The sequence below is a fragment of the Macaca fascicularis genome, chromosome 11, assembly GCF_037993035.2.
Source record: "Macaca fascicularis isolate 582-1 chromosome 11, T2T-MFA8v1.1".
Lineage (NCBI taxonomy): Eukaryota > Metazoa > Chordata > Mammalia > Primates > Cercopithecidae > Macaca > Macaca fascicularis.
Genome location: NC_088385.1, coordinates 50,085,256 through 50,097,379, shown reverse-complemented (window position 1 = coordinate 50,097,379; position 12,124 = coordinate 50,085,256). Strand labels below are relative to the sequence as shown.

Below are 12,124 nucleotides of genomic sequence, written 5' to 3'. Positions count from 1 at the left end.
TTGAAAGTCTTGTCGTTGAGCTCTGAAATTATCCCTTCTAGTCTATTGTTAGACTCCTTCTAGTCGATTGTTAAAATTTGCACTGCATTTTCTAGTTTCCTAAATGTGCCTTTCATTTCCAGAAGTTGATTTTTTTTAATTTAAAATATCTCTTTAGAACATTTTTTATTTGTATACTGAATTTTTGAAAAATCCTATGTTGTTTTTTCACCTTTCTATTGTATCTCCTTGAGTTACTTAATAATCAACCTTTTGGATTCTTTATCTGGTATTTCAAATATTTCATTTTGGCTTACACCCACTTCTGGAGAGTTAGTGTGATCTTTTGGGATGTTATACAACCCTGTTTTGCATATTGCCAGAATTATTTTTCTGGCTCCTTCTCATTTGGGTAGACTATTTCTTCTAATTATTTTTGTATTAATTTTGATTCAACTGGGTTTTTTTTTTTTTAGAATTTCACTTTTCCCCCATTGAGGATGTGCCCTTAATGTTCATAGTTTATTGTCACCTAGCTTTGGTTTTGGGTGCTTTCAGTGGTGGACTCAGTATGAGTTCTTCGGTTATAGAAAATCCATGCAATGGGTTTCTCAGATGTTGGTTGTCATAGTGATCTGATGGGTCTGTGGGTTCACTGTCTTATGTGCGGCTGGAATGGAAGAGGTCTTATGACGCTTATTTTGTTGCCCCATGGTGTGCACTGTAAAAAGTGTTTTATCCCAGTATTGTATTTACTGGATTGAATAGTTCATGCTTCAGGCCAGTAAGAGGTACCTGTGGGTAAAAACTGGCTGTGGCTAAAGCAGTTGAGTAAATGCAAGACCCCAGTGTTGGGCAGACATCTCAGCCTTGACAGAACAGGCTGGAGAAGCTGCCCTGAGGTCTTTTCAAGGGGAAGAGAAGGAGCCACCATGACTCTCCTTCCAAGCCAACAGGAAAGCGATCCACCACCCAGTCACATTCCCGACCCAATGTTCTGGCTATTCAGATCAGACAAACACCTCATTTCATTTTTAGGAATGCTCATATTCCATTTAGAAAGGGGTTGTGACTCTACCTCTTGTGCAAACCTGGACCTGGAGGGTGCTCCTCCCGTGGGGATGTTGTCACCCTGAAGCACTCCAGAAAGGCTGTCTACAGATGGCGAGGGGGAGAAGTCCCCTTCTCTAAGACCCTTCATGAGCCCCAGGGCTGCTTAACTCTTGGGGTTGGGCTACAGATTTTCCCCACTGAGCTCAGAACTGTACCTATGCCTCTGCTGAAACTCCCCACAGGTGGAAAATTCAGGGACTCATGGCCTCCAGTCTGGTTTCTTTTGTCCCACGGAGTGCTTCCTTAATATGGTAAACTCCCCTTCCCCCTAGAAGTAGCAGTCCCTGAGAGCCAGGCTTCTGTGAATCCTGCTGCTCCTTTGGGTGTAGCTGCCCAGTGACGCCGCCACACCCCAGGTTGGTGCTGGACAATGTCTTCAAGGGATCCAGAGATGTGGCCTGTCCTCTAGTTTTCCAGTAGCAGGTACCAGTACCAGCTCTGATGGAGGTGGGAGGAGAGTGACGTAGACTCTGAGATTTCCTTCATTCTAAGTAGTCTTAGTGTGTTGGCTTTCTCAAAGTCAGCTGTAGTAGTGATGTACTGGCTCATGAACAGACTCAAGATCTCCTGGTTAGCCAGCGTGATGCAGGCACCTTCCTGAGCCAGGAAGGAGAAAATTGGACTTACAGATGTTGTAACTGGCTGTTCAGTTGCACACCAGCTAGGAGATGGTGCTTTCAAAAGTACACCAGTTATGGTGGTAGCAGTGGAATTTGTGCTTGCCTTATGTTACTTAGGGGAGGTACTCTGATATCTCAGGCAATGGATGGAGCCATGGAACTCGCAAATGTCCTTGTCTTTTGTGTTGTGCTACCAGGGCAGGTGGAGGGGCAAAGCTAGGTTGGGGATGGGTCAGGCAAGTCTGTGCTCTGGCTCCCCACATGTAGGCACAAGCAGCAGCCCCAGTGGGAAGCAGAGGACAGTTTCCTGGCTGCTAGAGTAATGTTCCAGGGAGGAGCACGGTTGCCTCTGATACACAAAAGAATCTACACTGGGAGGTGGCAGTAAGCCCCACTCAGCTCCCACACTCAAGGCAGGTCTTAACACCCACAATGATCTGCTAACAGCAGCTAACTGGGGTTCAGGCAGCTTGTTTCAGAACTCAAAACTGCCCCAGACCATAAGCCTTCCTTATGGAGACAGAGTGGCTTTCAGGCCACACCCTTTCCTGTCTGCCCATGAAGCAAAGGTGTCCAGCTCTTGCCCCCGTGGTGTTAACACACTTCAGGCTTGCTCCTCGGGTCTGGCCAATGAGGTTCGCTCCCACTTGAGATTATACTGCAAACCTCATTTGGGAGCTTCTCTCAACCTGTTACCACTACCTGAATTAGCTGGCCAACTTTTGTGAGGTTCCCTGTGAGAAAGGATCAGAAATGGCTTTCTTCCATCCCTGCTGGAGACTGGGAGTACACACACTGATGCTGCTCCTTCTTGTTTATTCCCCACTGCTCACTAAATCAGCTGCAGCACTGGGTAGGGTTAACGCCTTCCCCCCATGGCCTGGATTTCCTGGCTCCCCTGTGGGAGTGTGTCTCACGGTGGCAGGCTCTCCCCCATTCATACTTGGGAGGCTACATTTTCTGTCTGGTCATGATGTAGGCTGTTGCCCATTGCTTCCTTCAAAGGGTCTGTGGTTTCTTTCCATTTTTCGGTTAAGTTTCTGGGTTGCTCCTTGGAAAAAAGTTCACTGTGTGAGTTCCACATACTATTTTGTCTTTCCAGGTGTGAGAGGCATGCCAAAAATACCTCCAGTTAGCCATCTTGGAGGAAAAAAAAAAAAAGACTTTTATTTTCTATTGTTAAAGTAAATGTTTTATGGTGCTGGTCCATAGAAATGCAACAGATTATTTGGCTTGTTGATTTTTAAATGCAGCCACCTGATTCATCACTTTAATTAATTCTCATATTTTTCACTTGTAGATTCTTTTGGATTATTATGTGAATAATTATGTTTGTGAATTATGGCAATATATTGCCTGTTTTTTAATCCTTATAATGCTTTTCTTGTCTTACTACAAGATACAAACCTCTTATAGAAAGATAAAGAGACCTTTCTGGATTTTAAAAGGAATATTTTAAGGTTTCACCATTAAGAAAAATATTTGTTATAGGTTCTTAGCAGATAAATTTATTATCCTTGTTTTCTGAGTCTTTTAAACAATGATGTATGTTTTATTTTCTTAAGTGTTTTTTCTGCAGATAGTGAAATGATCACATGATTATTTAATCTTAACCCATTTATGTCTAGTGTTCCATTATTGGAACGCTAATTTTGTGGAAGTTATATATATCCTACTGCTCAAGTTCATCACCAAGGTCTGATTTTTCAGACAAAAAAAATGTGCAACCTCCTGTATAAATGGGTTAATCTGGTGAATTCCCTAGATTTTTAAAATTAATACTATTTTTAATTGACAAATCATAGTTATATACATTTTTGGGGTAAAATGTGGTGTTTTGATATACATAGATAATGTGGAATGATTAAATCAAGCTAATTAATATATCTATTATTCTTTTTTATGGTGAGACATCTGAAATGTACTTTCTTAGTTATTATGATACATTATTATAACTATCATCACCCTCTTGTGGCAATAGATCACAAAAACTTATTTCTCCTGTCTAACTGTCCTCCTGTCTAACTGAAACGATGTACCTTTTGACTAAGAACTTCTCCATTCCCTACCTCCAATATCTGCCCACACTCCCTCAGCATCCAGAAACCACCATTCTTCTCTCTACTTATCAGAGTTCAACTTTTTTAGATTCCATGTAAATGAGATCATATATTTGTCTTTCTATGCCTGGCTTAATTCACTGAGCATAATGCCCTACAGGTTCATCCATCCTGTTGCAAATGATAGAATGTTCTTTTTTAAAGGCTCAATTGTGTTCCATTATGTGTATATACCACATTTTCTTTATCTACGTATGCATTGATGTATACTTATGTTGTACACTGTTGCTGGTAAATTATTACAGCCATTATGGAAAAGAGTATGAAGATTTCTCAAAAAGCTGAAAATAGAACTACCATATGATATAGCATCCCACTCCTGGGTATATAGCAAAACGAATTGAAATCAGCATGATGAAGAAACATTTGCATTTCCATGTTTATTGCAGCATGGATTTTTCTAATGGTAAATCAACCTTGAACAAGACTTTTCCTTCTCTACGCCCTCCACACTGCTAGATTCCACTTGCTAATTTCATGCATACATTTTCAGGAGTGAAAATGACCTGTAATTTTCCTTTATTTTAGTGTAGTTTTCTAATTTTGATTGTAAGGTTTCATTCACCTTATAAAATGAGTTAGGATGTATTACTTTTTTCCCCAAGTTTAGAAGATTTTATGTGCTATTGGAATGATACATCCTTTCAACATTTGAACAGTTGGTAGGCCCCACGTAGAAAACCATTTGCGTTTACTTGCCATCATATTTATTTGCGGAAGGTTAACCATTTATGGAGTTTCTCCAGTGGAAATCAGATTTTATTTATGTCTTCTTAAATATATTTGAAAAGTTATTCTTTCTAGATATTCGACTATGTCTTTTACTAGTAACATTTATTAGCTTAAATTATTTTCATAACATTTTCTTATTGTTTTAAACTTTCTCCCTCTAGCTGTGTCTCAATTTATTTTTGATATTGTTTGTGCCCCCTTTTTAATAGATCAATTCACTGAAATAGTGTTTATTTCATTTGTGTTTTTAATGAACCAACTATTTGCTTTTTATGTCTTATTTTTACTTCATGAATGTCTACTCTTTGTTATTTTTCTTGTAGTTTTGTTTTTCAATTTACTCCTGCTGTTCTATTTGTAAGTTGATTGCTTAACTGATTAATGTCCAGGATTTCTTCTTTTATAATTTTGCTATTTAAGACCATCAACTTACTTCAGGGTATCAGTTTTTTGGGTCCCATAAGTTTTTATTAGTATTTTCCATGCCATTAAAAATTCTAAATGTATGTAAAACATATTTAAAATCAATCATGATTTATTTGCTGCTTCATGAATTATTTAAAAATGAATTTAAACATTTCTGAATGTGTGGAGACTTGTTATTTTTGTTTATTGACTTGCAATTTAATTTTATTGTGGCTGGAGAATGTGATCTATTGATATTCTTTGAAATCTTGATGTTTCCTTAATTATCTATTATGTAACCAATTTAAGAAAATACTCCATGTATACTTAAAAAGAATATATATTCTCTGAGTTCTGCATTTGTCTGTTAAATCAAATTTGCTAATTGTGTAATTCAGATCAACTGTGTATTTACTAATTACATTACTAATTGAAACATGAATTATATCTCTATCACTTTCTTCACATAATATCACAATTAGTTACTTCATCTAGCTGAAGGCTAACTTATTAGATATATAGTTTAGTGAATAGAACCTTCTATAACGGTGTAGTGCCTCTCTTTATCTCTGATAGTGCTTTCTAAAGAAAAAATAGAGTTGGTGTGTCTGAGCTGTTGTCACTCACAATAAACATATGGGTTATTTCCGCACCAACAAGCAGTTCTTCAACTCTCCAGACACTGAATACTCTACAATTCAATTCATTTCTGATATTTAATACCTTGAGTTTGTGTCAGACTCCACAGGTTTAAGCACTCAGTCCTATAAAACTATCCTTATTTCAGGCACCAGTTGCAAGTATTAGGTGCCCAGGGTACCTACACATCTGTCTGAGTTGGCTGCAACGTCGGGGGTTCTCACAACCCACTCTTTCTGATTCAATAATTTACTAAAATAACTCATAGGCTTCAGTTGTTTCCTGATTTAACAGGCAAATACTCTTATTTTTGAAATATAGTTTTCTAGTTACCAATTCTAGGTTGACAGTTATTTTCTCTCAATATTTTGAATATATGATGGTGTTGTGTCTGCCTTTTGCTATTGAGAAATCTATAGTGGGTTTAGTTGTAGATTTTTTTGGTGATCTGTCTTTTATAAGATCCTCTCTTTGTCTTGAATATAAAGCAGTTTCATTAAAACTTCATCCTGATATAGATATGTTTCTTTTTATTTATCCTGCTTGGGCTATGTTGTGAGTCCTGTATTTACTGTTTATCTTTCAGCAATTTTGGAAAATTTTCATTTTTTTCTTTTGGATTTTATCCTATTCTTTTATCTGTTTTCACCGCGGGATTCTACTCCATCTGTATTCGGTCTTCTTATTGTGTTTTCTATGCTTTCACTTCTTTTTCTCTTCCTGCCTCATTCAAGCAGCTCTAATTTCCATTTAACTAATATAAATTAGTATATTTGGCTCTCTCTTTTGCTGTGTCTAATCTGGTATTTCACCCAAACTTCACATTTTATATTTTAAAATATATATATTTTTCAATGTAAAAGATACTACTTAGTTCTTATTAAAAATCTACCTGTTCATTTTGTTTACATTTAAAAAATATTTGTTCATGTTTTTAATTGAATTTCATTTTCTTAAACATCTTATGTGGAATGATTTTTATATTATGTATCTGAAAATTCACACATCTGAAATACTTGATAGCCATACATCTTATTTCTGCTTTTACATATGTTCTCTTCTTTATTTATTTGATGGTCTTTGATTTTGAGCTTATATTTATTTAATATTAAGCCATGGGATTGAAAAATTGCTAGCTCAAAAAGTGTGTGCTTTCTTCCAGAGATTTTTATTTCTTGTTGAAATCCAAAGGGTGTTCATAACTGGAGTCCCTGGCTTAATGAAGAAAACTCAACATCCACATCCACCTTGAAGCTTCCTCTAGCAAGCTCTAACTCTTTGGATAATATTACTTTTATCAGTATTTGCCCTCAGAATAGCATCTATCCTTATTATTCATTGCTTACCACTTAGAATTTGAAAAGTATGAATGTGTGTGTATGTGTGTACATATGCCTGCATGCTTGCATATTGAGAGAGAGAGAGAGAGAGAGAGAGAGAGAGAGAGAGAGACAGACAGACATGAGAGTGCTAAATCACTGAGGTTTGGACTTGATAGTCCTCACTAGTCATGTAAGCTAGGCATAAATCGAAACTTAGTTTTTATTAAATATCTAGTTTATGTTAAGGGATTCTTTAGAAATGCCAGTCTTCCACACTTGTAGAAATAGACACTTGTTGCTCTAATTTTTACAACAGACTGAATTTCTTCCTCCCTACAAACTATTCTCTGACTTTGTTAAGTGTATTTTATGAGATCACTTAACAAGAATCTATTGAATATATTTCTTGCATTATCTATATCCTGTTGTCCCATCTTTATACTTAAGTAGTACAAACTTTTACTGAGTATCTGTCATTTCTGACCTTTTTTTAGTGATTGAATGCTAGACATTCTGAACTGTTCCTATAGAAATGGTTGGTCTTCTAGTCCCCAGTTATGGTTTTATAGCTTTCTGCCACTCCTATGTACATCAATTATAATGACATTCAGAAACATATAATATGATGATGAAAGCATTATTATCCCTTAAGTCAAGAGTAATGATGATAATGATAGTTAAGGTATTTGAATGCTTCCTATTAGATACTATATTAGAACAACTGTTATTATAATTTTATAGATGAGGATGAATAATTTGCACAAGACCACACAGCTTATATTAATGCAAGTATTAGTATTTTATTTTCTCATCTGAAATATGTAAAAATGACAAACTAAGGAGAGTTCTTAATGATAAACACAAAATGTTGGTAGTAATTACTAGATTTCCCATCATATCTCCATTTACATTTATTGTTGCCTCAGTTCCTGACCATGTTTTGCAAAATATGTTGCAGAATGATTCTCATTCTTCAGGATGGCTAGATTGGGTGACTGTATGCAGCTTCTTTTATTTCCAAACACAGGGAACCTGTATCAAACTTGGGCCCATGCTGCTTTATTCTATCTTTAGACTTTTAGAGAATCCAGAATTAACTTGAATGAGTCTAGACACAAACCATCAACCAGCGGCATGTTTCCATAATATTAACCATTTACTTTGAGTTTTGTTGGTGTTGCCTGCTTACGGGAATATTTGAGCTTGGTCTCTAATCACATTTGATGCATATTTTTACAAATCTCTTATTTGACTAACATGTTCAATTTAAAATGTATATACCTTTAAGCATGAAACATTAAGTTTGGTTGGTAATGGACTCATTACTGTGTTCCAAATATCTGCACAGCGCTAAAAATGAAAATATTGGAACTGTACAATTTGGCAAATTGAAAATACTAACAAATCCTACTGTAGAATGTCCATGAAAGAAATGTGTTTCCCTTAAACTTATCCTGACAAAAGAGAAACATATAAAAAGATGATGATTCACTAAAAAACTGAACATGCAAGCATCAATTGTAGAATCTTAAGGAAGCTGGTAATTCCCTCACACTCTACAGAGGAAATAATTTCTCTACAGAGAAATAACTTTTTTGTTCTTTTAAATTTTTTTCCTTGCTTAATTTTAGTCTTCGTTGTAAGGAAAAAGCTCGTTTTCTAGAGGGACCTGGCCGAAGCAATACCTTTTGACAGTGTGGTCAGAAAGAGAGCAAATCTTTCCTTTTTGTTAAAAACTATTGGAAATGAACTTCATCTTTTGACTTTTCCCCAGCTTATTTGGATTCCTCAGTTTAACTTCCATTTCTCTTAAAGCACAACGAAAACGTTCTAGTTGTTAGGACATCTACCTTAAATGCTAAGAAGATGTTCAAGTTTTTAACTCCTAAGAATAAAAAACGAAATAGCAGGGAAGAGCTAAACTAGGAGCTAATGGAAGTCGGTTTATTCTATATTAAGAAATTTCTAAATGCAAAAGCTTTATAGCAAGAAACTGATGATCTTATATATGAAAAAATCTTTTTTTTTTTTTTTTTGGTGAAAGGAAGAGTTCTACGAAAGCAGGTAAATTTACAACCAAATTGTAGGGTAGTAATAGCAAAATCATGGGATTATGTTAATCTAAAAAATAAGTAAATGAAAAACTTACATGATTGGTGATGAAATATGGATTGTTTTAATAAATATTTATTTTGAGTGTCTTATTCTATGTTATTTTTAGAGGACTGCATAAACTATAATTATTGCTGTCTTTGGTGTCCAGCCAGTTCATACCTTCATCTTTCAACAGCACATTTGAGTTGCATGTTATTCTTTATACAGGACTAAACAGATCCTGATTTGCAATACATTTCCTGTTGCGGAAATGTTACAAAATTATTCAGTGACCGCAGTAATGCTTATATTATAAATTCATTTTATTGTATTTAACATATATTAAATGCCAGACACTATTCTGACCACTTAACATATTTTTCATTTATGTCATATGGTAATTGAATATTTGTATACTGCTTTAAACCTTAAAAAATTAAAGAAACTCCATTGATTTGTAGAGTTCCGTGCCGTTTTCTTCTCTTGTTAGCTTTTCTATTACCAATCAACACATTTAATCTCTTTCCTGCTACCCACACTAATGTGTTAAAACACTTCGTACTTCCTGCAAATATTCTTTTCTTCTTAAAACATTTAAAAAAAATTTCAAAAAGTTGTTTGCTCACTCTACATTTTTGGATTATTTACTTCAGTAAAAGATTCCAAAAATTTGCAAAGACGATTTCAACTGCAGATAAATCATTCCATTCTCTTTTTTTCACTTTCTAAAACATTCATTCAATATTAACAGCCAATTCTGCATTCTTTTCTAAGTAATAACTTCAATGGTTAAATGCTTCAAAATTAAGTTCTTACTTTATGATTTTGGTAGTGTTTTCCATTTTGATGAAATACAAATGTGAAATTTTTCAGGTTTCTCATACTTAGGTACCATATGTGATCCTTTACAAAGCTGCTTTATTAATGAAGAAAAAGGACTCATTTCTGCTTTTACTATAGCCCATGAACTTGGGCACACGTAAGTACCTTCTGTCACCTCCTTAATGTGCATTCTATTTATCTTTGCACAGAATGTCTGAAATTCCATCTTCAGTTGAGTAATTAGCACCTTTTTTTCTTCATAAAATGTTATTAGTGTAATTTTCTTCCCTGAAATGCTAACTCTGGCTCTTTTGTGATCTATGTTAGGTCAGACAGGCTGCACAGATCAACAGACTAAGCAAAGAACTAGAACTTGGGAATTCTTTTATTTCCTTTACTGTATTGGATACATGACAAGCACTTCTGGCCTCTGTCTCTTGTTATCCTATATATGACCAGGTACTGTCCTCTACCATTTTATGGGAGGGCCTGCATGGGCTCCTGGTTCTGGGGGACTCCCCCAAATATTTGTAATACCAACTCATTTCTTGCTCTCAGTAATGTACCCCAACAGAGGATATTGCCCATGGGAATTTCTTAGTTACTAAAAGATTTTTTTTTAAGTTTTCACTTTTCCCATAGTTGCTCATAAAAATTTGGGATTCTCTTACCTTTTCCTGCATTACTGAAAAATATGCTGGGGTTCTATGTTATAAGAATAGAGGACGTGATTTCTCATGATACCCTTGGAGCTCCCATGGAAAATCAGAAACCCCTACAAATGTATCCTCTGAAAAAAGATTCTAAATGTACCCCTCAGAACTCCTGGTGTTTCTTTGTTATCTGCTAATAAGGACCTGAGTCTAGAGTTGCCTGTGTTAGTTTGACCACATTTAATTTCCTATTCATGCCTTGAGATATCATTAGAACATTCAAGGGGAATAATAATTTCAAATGGAGATAATTTTCAGTAAACGATCATCTCTTCAGTTCCTTTTTTGCATGGTTATATCTCATAATCATCAACAAGCTACACACTTTATTTTGTAAGTTGTTTATGAAGTGGGGGAATAGGATGAGCAGAATATCTGAGGACAGTAGAAGTAGTGCAGCAACATCTGGGTAGCACTGTGTGCTGGTTTTCAAGGCTGCTGACCAGTAGAAGACTATTTTTGCAGAGTACCATCTTAGATATTTGTTTTCTTCCTGAGAAACTCTTTAGGTGTCTCTAGTATATGGGTAAGTTGTTTAATTTAAAAAATGGTTTAAATACAAATTTTAGCAGGCAAGGATCTGAATTAAGTGGTTTCAGTGTTCCTTTTAAACTTGAGCTTATACTTGAGTTCCCCCCCAGATTGTATAGGATCTGCTGCCGACGTGCTAATTACTTAATAATTAAGTCATGAAGATTTGACTGCTCTTTAGGAATGTTTTTATTATTGTAGTTCTGTTGAGCATCACTTAGGAAGTATGGACCTGAAATAGTATTTAGGGTCTTTCAGATAAAATAGATGGATACTGTAGAATGATGAGAATTGGGGATTCACGAAGTTCTTGTGATATTGTAGCCATAGTCAATGGTCTAGAATTTAGTGTGGTATTACCTTTACCTAATCTCTATCCACACACATCTCTATCCACAACATGGGATATCCATGTCGAACCTGCAGGAAGTTTTTTTTTTAATCAATGCTGTGGTCCATATTGTGATGAGGTGCAACAGAGTCCAAATATTTTGATTGTGTAGATTCAGATGCCAGATCACCAGCCTATAATATTTCTCAGCCATCAGGTACTTCTAAACATGAACATTGTAAGGCCTTATGCATAGATGGAGTTCAAATTATGATATAAGCATATTTATCTATATTTTATATTGTATTATAATGTGACTATAAAGGATCTGTTACTAATATTGTATGCATCTTTTGATATTCCTTTTAAGTGTTTATTTTTATTTTTAGACTTGGTGTTCAACATGATGATACTCCTAGATGTAGAGAAATGAATGTTACACAATATCATGTAATGGCCCCTGTTTTAAGTTTTCACATGAGTCCTTGGAGCTGGTCAAACTGTAGTCGGAAATACATTACTGAATTCCTAGAGTAAGTAAATTTATGTTACATAATTGAACATGTATTCAATTATAAGATTTGAAATCGATATTTTTAAAAGTAGTTCAATTTCTGTTTAACTTTTTCTTGTTTAAATTTATGTTTACTTTCACTGTACAAATGGATGTTTAAGAACAAGAAGAGTTGTGTGTGTGTGTGTG

The 12,124-nt window shown here is 35.3% G+C and overlaps 1 protein-coding gene across 2 annotated transcripts in view; it reads left to right on the top strand.

The window, feature by feature from the left end:
* ADAMTS20 (ADAM metallopeptidase with thrombospondin type 1 motif 20) overlaps positions 1-12,124 on the top strand; it is a 208,650-nt gene that overhangs the window by 64,952 nt on the left and 131,574 nt on the right. The window contains exons 8-9 of one of the 2 annotated variants that reach the window (XM_045365086.2): positions 9,898-10,003; positions 11,811-11,954. In XM_045365086.2, the coding sequence (XP_045221021.2) occupies positions 9,898-10,003; positions 11,811-11,954 (250 nt within the window). Of the gene's footprint in view, positions 1-9,766; positions 10,306-11,810; positions 11,955-12,124 lie in introns of those variants that run through there. The other variant, XM_074005906.1, reaches the window with a different exon arrangement.